Source organism: Zosterops lateralis (assembly GCF_965231275.1).
Source record: "Zosterops lateralis genome assembly, chromosome: 4".
NCBI lineage: Eukaryota > Metazoa > Chordata > Aves > Passeriformes > Zosteropidae > Zosterops > Zosterops lateralis.
Genome location: NC_139765.1, coordinates 3160726 through 3178317, shown reverse-complemented (window position 1 = coordinate 3178317; position 17592 = coordinate 3160726). Strand labels below are relative to the sequence as shown.

Below are 17592 nucleotides of genomic sequence, written 5' to 3'. Positions count from 1 at the left end.
TCTCAGCAGAGCATTTGAGTACATCTTCTTGTCCATTTATTAAATTAGTGACAGCCAAACACACAGTCACATTAAATATAGACTGCTATATATTAAATACATTGAAAAACAGCTTAAAAGCCTTAAGCCTTTACTGAATATCGACAAGTTTGTGTGATTGTATTATTTCTATAGTAAAGATAATGTCAAAATTTCCTAGGAATATGAGAAATCTATTACAGAGAGATAGCTTTTATATCACCTATATTAATATTTGAAAAACAGACATGCAAAACTGTTTCTTTTTGATCTGTTCATGTTGCCAAATTGTATTACAGATAAGCAATTTGACCATCGTGTCCAAAGAACAGGCAAATAATGGGGAGCATCTGGGTTTGTGAGGCAGAAGGTGCACCAAGTCAGCATGATGAGGAAAAAAAGAGATTCTGAGTAGTTGTTGGTGGGAGAATGCAGTGACAAGTAAGTTAGAAAGTGATAAAAAATAAGATCCTAATCCTGCATTTCTCTTCAATCAGGCTCCACGCTTTCAATCTAGTAATTTCACCAGTGGCAGATTAGACATGTGCATAGGAAAACTAGACCCTGCTTATTTGTAAAGCTCATTATGGCTTCATGTGTTAACATTTTATTTTTTAAAACATTATTCAACTCCCTGCCATTGAGGGGAGGTATCATAGGCAACCATGAGCTGAAGTCCTGGTGCTGCTGAGATCAGTATGCACGTTGCTTTTGACTTTTGTGAGTCAGGATTGCACTCTTTTCTTAAGGAGAGCCATCAGTTACCATATAATCATCTGAAATACACAGCTAAGAGCACTATTATTTTCTTACCGAGAGGTGGTCCATGTGTTATAAGAATATCTATTCCATCTGGAATAAGGTTCCATTTCTCTAATAGTGCTTGGCCTCGTGGAAGATTAAAGCCCCAGCCATAAAACCAAGGTTGCCTGCCAAGAGAGGAGGAGAATGTCTTCAGTGCTACTTCCATGTACTGGTTATCTAATTAAAACACTGAGGTTGACTCTTTACTACCACGGAATTTGGAGACACAAATAGCATTCATTTTCTTCTTTGTGTGCACAGTAATCCCCTCTTTCCACACAAGCAGTGTTGTTTAACTGGTATGGCAAATCCATGCAGTCCTCCCCACTTTCAGCAGACAGCATACAGTCAAATATTCACAGTATTGCTCCAACCACTCACAAGCCCTGGATACCAAGATCTCCATGTGTGGATTATCACGCTGACTCTCACAACATTTAGAAGAACAGCTGTCTCAGACACCTCCATGTGATTTATGTTTCACATTGGCTCCCAGCACGTTTGGCCCTTAGCCTATGACCAGCTGGGCAAGGACAGACCCTGGCACCATGACAGATCCTGCTCCAAAGTCAGAGACATCATCTCTGCTGCTTTTTTTTCTTTTTTTTTCCCCTAATTGGATACATCCCATCAGAACAAGAACGCTGCTGCTTCTCTTACACACAAATTTCTTCTGTCCTCTGCTGTGCTGACTTGCTTTTAAGACTTTTCATATTCAGGATTCCTTATCAGACAGGCATTTACATTTTTAAAAATGTACTTATGGAGCAGCGAGACTGTAACACTGCCAGTCAGAACATAATTTATCTGTATCTTGCTATCCCATTGATTAAAAACCTATATTTCACAGCAATTATATCACAGTGTTAAATTATGTCTTGCTGACTAGGCTCCAATTCTAGGCCATAAAACGGAGGGGTTAGTTTTAGGTTGGAAGTTTTAATGATTTTTTGACTGACGTCTTGTGGCCGTACCCATATTTGAAGAACAATGAATAGTATGTTTTTTCTTCCACAGACAAAAAGAGGCTCAACTATTGATGACTGAAAGATTTTCTTTCTCACCCCCTCCCTCTTCATCACATAACCAAGGTCTTGAGAAACAGGTGTCCCAGGGGGGGAAAAAAAAAGGTGAAACTTTGAACATCTGCTATGAGGACCAGGAATATATGTCCCAGCCTCCAGAAACTGTGATGAGGGAGGTGAAGAAGGTGTGAGAGAGACACTAACAGCACTAGCAGTGAAGCACAGACTTTGTTCTGAGTAATAAGGTGAGAATTGGGTCTCTTCTTCTAATTGTCAATAGGACAAGAGGAAAGGGTCTAAAGTTGCAGCAGGGGTTGTTTAGATTGGATATTGGGAATAATTCTCTAATGATAAGTCAGGTGGCTAAGTCACCATGCCTGGAAGCATTTAAAAGACGTGTAGATGTGGCACTTGGGGACATGGTTTATGGCTGGACTCGATCATCTCAGAAGTCTTTTCCTAAACATTTATGGGGTTCTCCCAACTGGCTCATTGTGCAGCAAGGTACCAGCAATGTCACCATGTGGCATTGCCACACAGCAACCACACAAAGCTCTGTGGAACTGGATCTGCCCCTCCTTCCATTCAGCTCACCACTGAGATGAGGAAATTATTTTTTACCACATAGGAATGCCTGAAGTTTGTGAGGTGCTTCGATATTACAGAAGTGTGAGGTTTTGTAAAATTAAAATACAGTGGCTGGCTTTTTCTAAATTCTTCATCCTTTCCTGTCTTGGGATTGCATTCCACACCTCACATGCCAAGCATATTTCTTCACCAAGATGAGAATACACAACTGTTTGGCAAATTGTCTGTACGCCCAGGGCACGTTTTCCAGCAGCAAGTTCTCCCTGACAGGAAATGTTTGCAAGGCCAAATAGGTGGCAAAAGAAGTGTCAGCACAGTAAATAGTGGTTTTTGAGTCATTGATAGTTTCAGTGCATATATACCCCTGCTCTCAACCCCTCACTTGGGCTGGTGCTGCTGGAGAGGGACAGGATTGTCCCTGGTGGGAACAGGATTGTCCCTGATAGGGAGGCACCATCATCCCACAGGTGTGCCAGACACAGAAAAGAAACCAAAGGGAAAGATCAGCATTTGTCCAAGAAGCACAGGTCAAAAACTCCCAGAATAATTATTTTAAGATTGCAACGAAGCATTTTCAAAGAGAAATACTCCTGATTGCCACAGGTCTCACCAGAAGTCAGCTTAATCCTGCTGAAATCCAGACAACCACAAACAGCACACGCAGCTGTGAGAGCCTCTGTCTGCCTCTACCAGGGCTGGACTACACAGGGCCACTTTCTAAAAAAGCCCATTTCCCCTTATGAATAGGCATGATCTGCTTATTAAGACAAGAAGCACTTTCCCCCCCTCATCCCTCCCTCCTCCTCCCTTCACTCCCTTTGTGGTGACTGCAGTGGGGCTGGTAAGTTATGCATGCTGGAGCTGTTCTTTTGTGAAGGGGAGATGTTACAACTTGTGTGATTTGCCATTATGCTGTCTTTTGTGACAATCTCGAGATGGAAGGAAATGTCTGGAATATTTCTGGCAGGAAAAAAAAAAAAAATCAAATCATATCCCAGGTCCAAGAAAGGATTCAGCGGAGGATGCTGGCATTGCTTTACATTGGAGAGAAGAAAGACAAATCACACACTCCAGTGCCCCCACCCCCAAAGCAAAAATCATCTTTATAAGCACATAGGGATTTTATAAATCCCCCAAGTCTCTTCTTCTGAAAATTTATTACAAAACAGCTATCAAAGTTTCTGAGTGGGGAAAAAGCCTTCTCCTCTAATACCCACTAATGAGCCCATGGCCTTGATACCATGCAAAGACAACTTTGTCTAAAATTTGCATTTATGATAGAACCTGAGAACACAGTTAAATTCTTTATATTGAGTACTGAATTTCTGTATTCCCAGCTAGTGCTTACTCAGGAAAAGTGTAATTCTTTTTATAATTTACATTTTTACAATTTTACACTTGACAAAGAAAATACCGTCACGTATGTTCTGCAAGAGAAAAATCCACTATCCTCAAAAAAAAAAAAAAAAAAAAAAAAAGAAATAAACCCAAGAAAAAATTATTTGGCAATTAAAGACATACATCATTAATATCTTTCACCTTTGAAGTGAAGCACTCATCTGTAGAAATGTACTTTGATTTAGGTCTTACCTTTTTCAAGCGAACAGTTTGAGTGTCTCCAACAATCCACTGAAATTCAACCGTTTTATTATTTTTATAAGAATAATGATTGTCTACATATAAGAGTCAAGGGGAAAAACATATCAGAGGTGAATTTGTTTACAGCACAATTAACCTTATGTTTAAAACATTTGAGCAAGTTTTGCAGGCCAAATAATCTGCCACACAAAAAGGACTGAATTATCAGAGTTTGTGCTAGAAATCGGATGTTGCTTTATGTACTGAATTTCTATCTTTCTGTTCTAAAGTAACCATTGGAATAATTTTCTTACAGAATGATAGTTGCTATGACAACCATAGCAAATTTTCCTTTTCTGAAACAGATGTCTCATTTAGTTGAAAATTAGAATGTGAAAAACCCATGGGAAAAATTAATTCAAACTTTAACAGAACACTGACTACAATGTAATCTCTTATAGGTTAACCCCTTAACATCTTTCTGCACTCCTATAGTAACCTTCTCATAAATTCTAATTAAACCAGTTTAACCTCCTAGGAATGACCTTCTTAGCTATCATTAGCACTTTAGTTGTCTTTGAAAGGATCATTTCTGTTATAATAGCAACAGAAAAAAAGTCATACTTAAAAAATAATGGTCAAACATATTACCAGTCTAATTATTTATTAGAGATTTTTTTTTTCTTTTATTCAGCTACTACCAGAAAGAGCTAACATGCAGCCAAAGAATTCTTTTGTCATTTAAATGGGGCTTTACTTAGTCTTACATGATGTACTGGAAAAGGTGGGGATGCATCACATATATTTGACCTGCCCTTTATGTGAAAACTGAAGGTTTTTAATTTTCAAACCACTGGTACCCATCTCAATCCGACAGCCAGCCATACAAACAAGGGACACTTGACTGGGGAGAACTATCAATGCACGTGGATTTTTGTATGACAAGCAATGACAGACTGAAATTTGATTCTCCATTGCCTTGATTCAATTTAAACCTTTTAACTCAAAGGCTGGCTTGCTTCCTTTCCAAGGGGAAAGGAAGTCCAAGGGGACTCTCCACAGTACCTAGGCACCCCTGCAAACAAACAGGGCAGAAAATGTCCCAGAAATATCCCTCTTGGCACTGCCTGCAGGGCTGGGGGGGTATCAGCTACCACAAGAGCTGCAAGATATACTGCAGCAGCTGCCTCTAGGCTGCCCAGCTGAGTGACACAAATCTTGCCACCAGTAGGCACCAATTACTCCCTTTGACTTCAAGGGGAAAGCCCAGTAGCCACAGGGAGCTCTGGATGGTTTGATTGAGCAGCAGTGGTGCATCAAAGGGATGGTTTGCACTCTGCAAACATCCTGGGAGCAAAAAGTGCAGAACTGAATGAAACACATTGTACCTCTTAATTTCTATTCTTTCCTATATTTAATATTCCTATTCCTATTTTATATTTATTTCCTTTATTTATTTTTTTCACAGCTGAAAGGCAAGTTCTTTCACAAGAATTCCTTTGCTTATCAAATAAATTTCAAAGGTTCACAAACACGTCCAACTCGCTCCAGCCTTTCCTCCACAATTGTTGTCATTTTTCTCCTACAGGAAGATAAACAGATATTGGTTGGTGACTGTCAAGAAACTCAGCGGGAAAAGAATGCACCTAATCACCTTTCTCAATCCTCTCCTCTTCCTGAGAAAAGCAAATATTCCATATTTAGAAGACTGGACTGCCCATGCTGAAAGCCATACTGGCAGGAGTGACAGGTCAAGGGCCGTGGAGCACAAAAAGCAGATTCATCAGTGGCAAAACTCCAACACATCCTGATTCCAGCCCAAGAAAACTCAGTGTTGGACATTTAAGTCTAATTTTTCCTGGTCTTGATATAATTTTCCTATCATAACTAGCTACAGTCCTGTGAACATGGGTGTACAGTCCTATACACACTGCTCACCTTCTCTGGTGTGCAGGTTCTTCAGGTGTTTATATTTTTACATTCCCCACCACTGAATGAGTTGAATTTACCCAGAAAGTGCATTTGCCTTTTTTAGCCTTTCCTCAGTAAGTAATTAACTATTTTACTGAGTATTTCTATTCTTTTTTAACTCCACTATCTCTCCAAGTAAGCATTCACAAAAGTTCATATTTTTGGCTTTTTTTTTTGTATCAGCCATTTATGTCATCTCAAGGAGTTGTGAAATAACACAGACCTATTTGTCTTTTCTTCCTTGCATGCAAAAGGGCCATCCAAAGCAGGAAGGGAAAGGACAAAAGCAGCTATCAGGCCATCGGTGCTCAGAATGACTGGCAGGGCACTCTTTGTTTATAGGCTTTGAAATTTCATTCAACATCTGGGCATTTGAGCCAAACATAAGTGAGATCTAAGGAAAAACAGGTTTCAGAAGTCTTCAGGAGCATGAGATTTATATTAGGACTCACTTCCATGTAAGAGAGGCAAGTGTGGTGTGATTTTAGAGAACAGCAGTGTGCAAAAAGAATTAAACTATGCAAAGAAGAAACCTAAATTTTTTCATTCTTAATATTGAAGCCAGGTCTTTTTTAATGAAAAGTAAGGCCTTATATTTATAACTAATAAATGGGAATGATGCAACTCAGATCCTCTACTGGCCATAACACACAACTCTGCTTCCATGGGGAAGTTTGCCTTACTTGCTTTGCATCCAAGGTTGTCATTCTTGAAACTCTGAATCAAATTAAATTATTGTTTTCACAAAAGGAAAGAAGGATAAAAATCTGACTACGGCCCTTTGTCAGTAATTATTTCTCTTGCAATTCGAGTTACACATTAAATCATTCATCTTTTGTTTAGTAAAGGATTTCATACAGCTCTGACTGCAAAGAAGAAAGAATGAGCTATGACTAATAGGAACTGATCATTTCTAAACATTAATCTGTTATAAAACAATGAAAAATAAAATGAAATCTACTTTATCTTCATAACAAGAAAACAAGAAGGTAACAGGTATGGAGGAAAATTAATGAAAGACTGAATTTAAAATATGCCAGTACCTAATGCAGATAGTTTATCTCATTCTTCTGGAAGGCAAATGATTATACCCCATCTGATATTTTTTAAAAAATAATAAAACAAACAAAGGTAGAAGCTAATTTGGAATAATTAGTCAAAAGATTCAATGCTGAGGGTGCAGATGTAGAACTGTACAGACTTTCACTACAGTCTTAGGGATTTAATGCAGAGATAAGGTGTAGAATTCCTGATGTCTCAGAGCTTGTTCCTCCAGTCTCTTGAATTCTCAGCATCTAAAATTAAAGATACAGGTTAACCAGCCCATAAACTGATAGCTGGCAGTCACAGAAAGAAGGAATAGCTCCTCTGCAGTACAGTCACCATGTCATTTTAAATGTAAAACCCACCAAGAAGGGGCCAGTCAAGAAGGGGAAAAAAAATAAAAATTGATACCCAACTATGCATGGCATCTTTATGGTTATTCACTGTCAGCTAAAGAAAAAGAATGTTCTTCCACACTTCCAGCTAACTGGTGTTTCTTGTAGTCCCCTAAGACATTGCAGGTGTTTGCCACCTGAGTAGATGGAATTTCCCTTTTAAAGCCTCAATGTGACTAAAATATGTAGGATATGTAGTAGGTGCTCTGAGAAACAACAAAAAAAGCTCTCAGAGTAGCCACTGAGTCACTGAGCCCTCAAGTTACAGTTGAGCCCAAGAGTTTTACTCCTTTTAGTAATTCACCAGAGGTTTTACATTCTTAACTCAAAATACCAGGAGTATTCAGGCCATATGGACTAAGTCTCTGCCAGTTCTTTTCTGACTTTCCTCACCCTTTTTTTTAACCTTCTTTTACTATAGAAAATTCAACTCCATTTTGATTTAAACAAGCATGAAAACACTTCCAAAACTAATAAATTAATGCAACATGTGTGCATGTATGCATGAAGTGCATTGTTATTAATGTTCCCAATTTAGTAACAGATGAAATTACTGCTTGTTTAAAAAAGCACATACTGATACTTCATATGCCATGTGTCTACCTGAAGTGAACAAAATCCAAGCAATCCTAAATTCCATATTTACATTTTCCCACAGTCCTAAATTCACTCCACGGTATAAACTGCTGCAATATGGCTTTCTATACCAAAAAAATACATGTTTAACTGCTGTCCTTCAACTATCTAGGAATCTGAGATGCCTTAAAAATGTATTTATCTGATGTAGATTACACAATTAGAAATGTTTGACATGCACAGGTGTAACCCTGTGTTGTAATATTCAGAGAGCTTTGTCTGAATTCAGGAAAAAAAGGGAATTTATGACCTTCTGAAGAAGGACAAGAAACTCAAGAGGACTTACAGGGATGTTGTGGATTATGCAGGAAAAAAAAACAGAAGGGCCAATTCCCAGATAGAGCTTAACCTATCTACTGCTGCAAAAGAGGGTAAAATAATAAATACATCAGAAACAAAAGGATGGCCAAGGAGAATCTCCACCTTTTACTGGATGCAGGGGGGAAACTTGGTGACAAGGACTGAGGAAAAGGCTGAGGTACTCATTGCTTTCTCTGCCTCACTGTTTAACAGACTGGTTGTTCTCATTGTACTGAGCCTCTGAGCTGGAAGACAGGGACAGGGAGCAGAATGGAGCCCTGTATTTTCCAGGGGGAAATAGTCAGTGACTGCTACACCACACAAGTCTACAGGGCTGGATGGGATCCACCTGAGGGCTGAGCATCATCCCATCCAGGACAACCATGGAATCAGCCCCAGCCAAGGTGGGTTTGTGACAGGCAGCTCCTGCTGTACCCACCCAGCTCCTTCTGTGACGAGGTGACGCTCCCTCAGAGGACGAAGGAAAGGCTGTGGATGTGTTTCCCTGGACTTTAGGAAGCCTTTGACATTGTCTCCCACACTTTCTCCTGAGGACTCCGGCTGCTCACAGCCTGGGTGAGCCCCTGGGTATAAAACCAGACTGGTGGGGAATGGAGCCACATCCAGCTGGGGCCAGGCACCAGTGGAGTCCCCAGAGCTCCTGTTTAATATCTGTATTGATCATCTGGACAAGGGGATGGAGGGCACACCCAGTGAGTTCATGGACAGCCCCTAGCTGGGTGGGAGTGTGGCTCTGCTGGAGGCAGGAGGGCTCTGCAGAGGGATCTGGACAGGCTGGATCCATGGGCCCAGCCCAGTGGCCCAACAAGGCCAGGTCCTGGCTCCTGCCCTTGGCTCACACCAACCCCCTGCAGCTCCAGGCTGGGCCAGAGGGGCTGCAAAGCTGGGAAAGGCCCTGGGAAAGGGGCTGGGGACAGCACAGGGCTGCACAGGAGCCCAGGGGGGCAAGAGGCCAATGGCACCTGGGCTGTGCCAGCCATGGGGTGGCAGCAGGGCCAGGGCAGTGACTGTCCCCTGTGCTGGGCACTGCTGGGGACACACCTCACACCCTGGGGCACTGCTGGGAACCTCAGCACAAGAAAGACATTGAGGGGCTGCTGGAGCGTGTCCAGGGAAGGGAAGGGAGCTGGGGAAGGGGCTGGAGCAGCAGGAGGGGCTGAGGGAGCTGTGGGGGCTCAGCCTGGAGAAAAGGAGGCTCAGGGGGGACCTTGTGGCTCTGCACAACTCCCTGACAGGAGGGGACAGCCGGGGGGGTCGGGCTCTGCTCCCAGGGAACAGGGACAGGATGAGAGGAAACAGCCTCAAGCTGTGCCAGGGGAGGTTCAGGTTGGACATCAGGAGGTATTTCTTCATGGAAAGGGATGTCAGGCACTGGAAGGGGCTGCAGAGGAAGGTGGTTGAGTCACCAGCCCTGGAGGTTCAGAAGATGTGTAGATGTGCTTAGGGACAGGGTTTAGTGTTGGCCCTGGCAGTGCTTGTTTTATGTTTGGACTTGATCTTAGAGGCCTTTCCCAACCTAAACAATTCCAGGATTGGTTCCAACTTTCTCTGCTTTCTTAGTGGTGAAGAAAAAAATCCTCATTTTAATTCATTTTAAACAATGCTAATTTATTTAATGAAATAATTTATGAACAGAGAGTCCAAAGGAAGTGTTCTGATGTTAAGCAGTTTCATAAGTGGTAAATTACTTTTCCCCTTAAAATCCAGTCAGGGAAAAGAGAAAGAACTCAGACAGCTTTGTTACAATTAGTTCCCATGGCAGTGGCTCTATTTTCAGTTCTTCACGTAGAGCCACCATCTCCTTCTTGATGAAGTAACACCTTTACTGTGTCAAAACCTGGAGAAAATGCACACACATGTAACCTACCATGGAGTAAGGGAGGCTGATTCTCACCAGGTGTAAATGGCCCAAAAGCTGGTGGAGCACTGCCAAGTTACCCCAGCTGAGAGTCAGCTCCACACAGACCCACTCCAAACTTAGTTGGCTATTTGTGTTTCTCTTGGAATATCACCAAAGGGCTCATTGCAGCGCCCAACTGTGTTTACATCTTTGAAACAGTCTGAAATTGCTGCTGTCTGGGACTACAGAAAGAGCTGGTAGTCCTTTTGTTCGAGGAGAAAAAAAAAATGTGGGGGGGAAGGCAGCAAAACAACAACAAAAAAAGGCACTTTAAACTTTAAAATCAGCTCTGTCTCATTAAATTAAACTTTCGAGCAAATGTGAAAAATAAAGAGAAAACTGCTGTGGGGGATAGCAATTTCACTCTTGTGGTTTATGAACTGCAGGAAAGTGAAGCCAATTCCCCGTAGAGAGATTACAGGCCTCCTCTTCTACAGGTCTTAAATTAAAAACCAGCTGAATCCAAAGTGAGCTAGTTTACTGGATCAGAAGATTCAATTATTTCTGCTAAGTAACTGAACGTGAACTACTTCCTTTTAATAATACACAACTAATAATTACTGCCCAGGAAAGGAGTTTTTCCCTACCAAGCTAATTAAACTAAAGCAATATATTTTTCAACTGCTCTCAAATTTAACTAAAGCGAGGAACATCGAAAAGCAAGTAAATGCAAATCTCCACTCCACATAAAGAAATACAAAGCCAAACGCAAAATGTTCAGACATTACAAAAAAACAGGATTTGCCCAAAATTGTTATGTTGAAATTAATATAATTTCTGGTCTATATTCAACATACATGCACGTGTGGGTCCTGTACACTTGTACAGACACGGTGAAGGAGCTTTACTGCCAAGTGGATGCAAAGCACTTTTGGCTTCATTACCTGCCTAAACTCCCCCTGCAAGAGGTCACAGTGAAATGTGTTAAAGAACTGATCTATATCCCTAATGCACAACATGCCAGAGGTGTCTAAACTACTGATTTTCCTCTATTGTGACACTCTGGGATTGAACTGTTCCAGACTCCTCAGCCCCAGGCAATGCTGAGAAGAAATGTTATTGGAGAGAGAGAGAACATTTTCTGGAATGCTCATCAACAAGAAAAAAAAAAAAAAAAAAAAAAAAAAAAAAAAAAAAAAAAAATTCTAAACTGCTGTGACTCAGGAGTACTTAACAACTAGAATTTATTGCATTGGTTTGACCATGGTGGAATTTATGGACTACAATAGGTGTAGTTCAGTCTACATTTTCATTTGTTCACGTACCTATTGCAGAGTTTAATTAGCTAATAACAGCTATACTCGTTCAATATGATATAGCAAATTCACTTGGAGTTAACAAATTTTTATTTTCTTCTATGCACTTTTTTTCTGAAATGTTAATGCTTCTTGCTAATTCATTTTAGTCACTTAATTTGTATGGAAGCATTCATTAAAAAGACCTCTCTTGAATTCAGTATAATTGCTCACACAAGCAATAGCATCTCTAGACTCAGAGCCTGCTGAATGACATTCACATCTCCTGTATTTCCAAACCATGCAGAAAATGAAATGCTTTCCAAGACAAATTCATCATATCAAATGCACCAATTCAAGCTAATTTTTTTGTTGTTGTTGTTAAACAAAAGAGAAAAAAAAAGGAGAAAAACGACCTAGTGGTCCATTCCTGCTGGTAAAACAGCCAGAATGTTAAATCTCACTTTCTACCACTGGAAAACCTTTCACACTCCAGAAGTTCAGTACAGCTCAGTTCTCCACACCACTTTCCCTGAACAGCTGAGCTTAATAGATCAAAACAATTTGCAGGAAAAACCGTGCTTATGATCTTCCATATGCTGCAGACCAAACTAGAAGTGCATTGTGGTTTTAAGTTGTTTTAGAAGCACCACTTCCAAAATGGAAAATGGCTTCTTGTAAGTATAAAAGAGGAAATAAAAATATCACTCCAGCATTCTGTTAAAATACAATTAAACCTGTATCTATGTGCCTCAGACTGATAATGTATTTTAACAGGATGGTGAACTTTTTTTTCCTCTCTTCTGAACATGTTGCTATTTCTAACACATCTGTCATGTCTTACCTACCTTATACTGCATGCCTGAAATAAAATCTCCTCAGCATTCTCACCACAGTAATACAGCCACATCAAGTAGGCTTAGATGCCAAACTTCTCTCAAAAATTCCTGAAACCTGAGATGCCTCATTTCTAAATAATGAGTAGAGTCTATTATTCCCACTGACTACTTTGCTTTTTTTTTTCAAGAACCACGTCAAGTCTACCTAAATTACTCTCTTCTATTGCCTGCCTCAAAGTCACTAATTAAAACAACTCCAAATAGTTCCCAACTTTAACAATCAGGGAACATCTACCATTTTTAAAACATATTTCTGTGCGGCCAAAACCAGCAGTCTATAATTCACCATACCCAGGATTTCTGCATCCATCCAAACAAAACTGTAGCACAGAACATGCAAACAAGCCACCTGCTCAGAAACCTACTTCATCTGAAGTTTGGAAGAATTTTAGAGGGAATTTTGCTTCAGGAGACAGTACAGAAGCAAACACACTTCAGTTATTTGTATTTTTATCTTTTGACCAAATGAAGGTGCAGCAAGAAGAAAAACATAAAAGGATCGGGTATTTTACTAAGAAAAATATATCCAGTATGGTTTTGTCCAAATTGTGTAATAATTGGATTCCCTATACATTTTTGTTGTGTGGAAGAAGCTAAATATGTTTTTTTTATTTGAAAGGGGACATAAGAACTAAGAATTGGAATGGTCACTTTGAGGCAGAAGTTCTTACTCTCTGTGAATTCTGGGGAGTGAAACCCCTTGAGCTGCTGCTGCTGTATATGGAAACCACACTCCCAGCTTGGGAGGTTTATTATGTTAAATGAAGTCAATATTTTATTTTAATACAGTTCCATTTTAATTGATGTTCACCTCAATGACTAAAAAATTTGTACAAGGTCCCAGAAAGTAAACATTAGGTGATTCATCACTGGCAAAATGAAAGCGTGTCCCTCTCATGAAATGAATCTATAAATCTTTGCTGATGGAAACTGAGCTCAGTGAGGAATGAAAGAGACTGTTACAGCTGTTCTTGAAAAGAAGGAAGAAGGAAAGCACTGAAATCCAGACCTAAGCCTGGAGTCTGTGTGGAACCAAAATAAGGCTGCCTCAGTTTGGCCCTTTGCAGGCTCTTTGAAACTGCCCTGATTCCACATGGAAGTTACCAGCCTTTCTATGCAAAGTGCACACACACACACAGAGAAGAAAGAACATTTGACAAGGAGTCAAATAACAAAGTCACCTACTCTGTGAAAAAAAACCCACCAATCAGACAAGAAAATAACAGCTCAGACAAGAGTTACACACCCATGACCACACTGGATGCACAGCTTGAGTGAAAACACTTGCCTGGAATAGTCCAGACAACTGCACTGCACCAAGAAAAGAAACAACAGGTTGAAACAAATTTCCAGCTCTCCAACCAAAAGGGGATGATGATTTGGAGAATAAGCCCCGTGTTGAAGCTGCTTTGGGCTGATACTCACTAATGCAACCTACATGTTGATGTCCTTTAGGCTGGAAGGAATTCATCCATCTCCTCTGACAAAGCCAGAGCTCACAGGATGGGCAGTTTGCTAAACTCAATATAAACAAGACTTGAGCAGAAAGAAACTGCTCCCCACATACACACCCTTAACTTTCTTTCCTCAGTTCCCAATTTTGGAAAAATAATGTGGCACTAGAGCTGTTGGTCCATATGCAAACATGGCAGACCAAATCTAACCAATGTTCCCATTGGAGGGAAGTTATAAAACCCCAAGAGTCCAGCCCAGGCATCTGTCACTGCAGGACAAATGGTCACAAATGCCTTTCCAGGCTGACATTAATATTTGCTCTCCCCTCTTCCCTAACTGGGAAATTAAGAGTTTCCGAAGTTCAGAAGGCCTTTAGCAAAAGAATGAAGGAGGAAATGAGAATACATAAGACACTAGGGAAAAAAATTTACTTCTGCCAAAAGAAAAATGAGGTTCAGTTTCACAGGAATAGATCCCTCCAGAAAATTGAAGCCAAGTAAAAATCCACTCTGGATAATGAGTCTGGAGGCAATCTCTTCCAAAAGAGCTTCTTTAAGCTATCCAGGCCAATATATCATTTAGAATAATGAAACTGTCACATGTTTGCAAGAGAGTTGTGATTGTCCCTTCCTTTCCCACATGGTGGAAAATGGAAAGAAAGTGCTGAAAGATAGAAAATGCTCTCCTGCCACCTTGTATGCCTGTTTGAAAGCAGAAGACCAAAGTTTCTCCTGCAGCTGTATACATCTGCTCACAACTATCATGGAAAATCAGTAGCTAGGAAAAAGATCTTCTTCTTCTGCCACTTGCATTTCTTTTGCACTATCAAGTAAAATGAGTACTCTTATCCTGTCACTAATGAACAATAATCCACTTCTTAATAGAAAGGCCACTTGCCATTTTCCACAAGATCAGAGTGGAAGACACAAGACACAGAATAGCTGTCCTTTAGCAGATGCACATCTTTTCTACAAACCTCAGAGACCTGTTCTCATGTCGATACATAAAAGCACATGAACCTTTATAGGCATTTGTTTTCACAGGGCATTTCTGAATAACAACTGTAAAAGGATTAAGCAAGCACAGCAGACCTTGTGCACTGAATGCATCAGGTCTTTTTGTGCAAACACCCCTGTGAAATTGTGCAATTAAAATCTTTGGCAGTACAGAAACAAGTGTGGATGGCACAGTCTATTTTCAAGCTGTGACTAGTACTAAAACTCTTACCTGAAAACTAGTACTGAAGGGACAGGGGAGGTGTGTGATGAACTAAAATAGAAGGCTGAAAATCTATAACTCAAATACTCACTAATAAATTATTAATAGTCAGCTTTCTGACTTCTGAACCAGCTGTGGGGACCATCTACTCCTTGTAGTGAGTGTGATAACAAGAGCAAACTCCCTGTTGCACGACCTTTGTTGATACCTGCCCATTTCAGGTGTCTACCTGACACACAGTTCTAGCTCCATAGTGGGATTGACAGAATCATGGAAAAATGGCTCAAAAAGGACTTCTGGAGATCTCCAGTCCAACCTACCACTCACTATCTCTCATCACCACTAGATCTGGTCAGTCATGACTGTCTAGCCAAGTCTTGGAAACACTTGGAAAAAAAAAAGAATGTTTTCTCTGCCACCTCTCTGGTGTTCTAGGAAATGGCTTCATCCTTGGGAAGTCTTAGCAGTCCCAAATACATTATATGGAATCGTTACATAAAATTGTTTGGATTATTCTATCTGCCATCATTATATTTAATTATATGGAATCATTGCATAGAATTATTTGGGTTATTCTATCTGCCAGTTTGCCTATCTTCATAACAGTTCAGAACAAAAAGGATGTTTACAATTACTTTTCAACCAGAAGCTTTTCATTTTAGAGTAAATGTTATTGAGGAACTAAAGTCTTCTCTTTTACATTCACAGCAACTAAGGTAATTGTCTGCACAAGATTGTTCCAAGGTCTGTGAATATGTTCTGGCCATGCCCTGGGCTTTGCTGGGATGAAACCAGAGTGCATTTTCCTGTGACTAATTTTTGCAACAAAAATCAGGGTGTCCAGACTTTACACTGAAGAGGACCCAACATTTCCCAGCATCTGGGTGTTCTGAAGGAAGTGCATTGAGAAAAGCAGAGCCAGCAGGTCAGGGAGTGATCCTGCCCCTCTGCCCAGCCCTGTGGGGCACATCTGGAGAGCCGTGTCCAGCTCTGGGATCATCAGCACAGCAGGGACAGGGAGCTCCTGGAGCGGGGCCAGCGGAGGCTGCAGAGATGATTTAGGGCCTGGAGCATCTCTGCCAGGGAAAGGCTGAGGGAGCTGGGGCTGTCCAGCCTGGAGAGGAGCCCCAGCTGAGAGGGGCCCTGATCCCTGTGTGTCCCTGTGAGCAGGGAGGGCTCAGGGCAGGGCCCAGCAATGGCACCAGAGCCACGGGCAGGGACTGAGCCCCAGGAGGTTCCACCTGGACATGAGGCAGAACTTCTTCCCTGGGCAGAGCCCTGAGCAGATTGTCCAGAGAGGCTGTGGAGTCTCCTCACTGGGGATATTCCAGAACCAGCTGGACACAACCCTGTGCTCTGGGATGGCCCTGCTGGAGCAGGAAGGGACCAGATGATTCACTGTGGTCCCTTCCAGTCTGAGCCATCCTGGGATTCTCTGAAGCACTTTGCATCCTTACTGATGCTCATCCAGATCTGGCAGCCAGCCCCGTATGCCCTGTGAGAACCATCATGCCCCGAGGTCAAACAGAGCTACCCTTTGCATTCAGCATTGCTCTGGACACATTTAAAATCTTGGTATTCCTGAGTTCCTCATGAAACTCCTGATGTTCTCACACTTCTCCTCATCATCTATCCTGATAATCCACAGTCCAAGATATGGCTTTTGCAAGTACTAATTCCTAAGTAGCTGTTTTTGTGCTTTGCAAGTTGCGTTTCAAAATGGCTGTTCCCTGCTCAAAGATAATACTTGTGTAATTAACAATTGAGACTGTGAAATTTTCGTCAGTGAGTAAAGGCTCAATCTGGCACTTGAATTCTTGCCCTTGGAGCCCAGGAGAGTTAGAGCATTGGTTTCTGAGACAAAACACTGCCCCATTTCTTCTGTGCAGTTAAAAATAACCACTTAGTTTTAGGTAATAATAGAGGACAAAATACTGAGTGCTATTAAAAATATTTAACCACACACAAGTGGTACATGTTTAAAAGATCTTAGAGACTGGCATGTTATGCAAACCAATCAGTGTCTCATGGTTTAATTTGCAACTAAAACATTTTAAATAGAAGTAGAATCTAATGTGTACAGGTTATATATAAAAGTGCAGATGGCTACAGGCAAAAGACACTAAGTTAATCCTGTTTGTCTTTCACTCAGACCTTACTCCAGTGTTCTCAAAGTACTTTGCAACTGTTGATTAATGTGTTTTATGAATGAGGGATATCTCTAGCTTCTAATTGTTTCTACAAAAGGTGATGTAAGACAGAAGATCAACGCTGCAACCAGAAATGGAAAGTCTAGGTGGATAGATTCAAAGCAGAAAAAGAAAAATATTTTAGGATACTAGACAAGGAACTGGGTGAAATTTAACTTTCTTATGGAGTCCTGAGACCTTAAAGAACTTTAAATTTTGAAATCTTGACTATGTTCACCAATATTTTCTGGTGGGCTAGCTTGATAATGCTAGGTAAAAAAAAAAAAAAAAAAAAAAATTCACCATGTAAAGTTCA

At 40.8% G+C, this 17592-nt stretch overlaps 1 protein-coding gene across 2 annotated transcripts in view; it reads right to left on the bottom strand.

Annotated features, from left to right (window-relative positions):
- The window catches only part of MPPED1 (metallophosphoesterase domain containing 1), a gene marked incomplete at its 5' end in the record, with an annotated part of 44440 nt that overhangs the window by 6619 nt on the left and 20229 nt on the right, over positions 1 to 17592 (bottom strand). For both annotated transcript variants that reach the window (XM_083860456.1, XM_083860457.1), the window contains one exon: positions 832 to 947. In XM_083860456.1, the coding sequence (XP_083716582.1) occupies positions 832 to 947 (116 nt within the window). The remainder of the gene's footprint in view (positions 1 to 831; positions 948 to 17592) is intronic.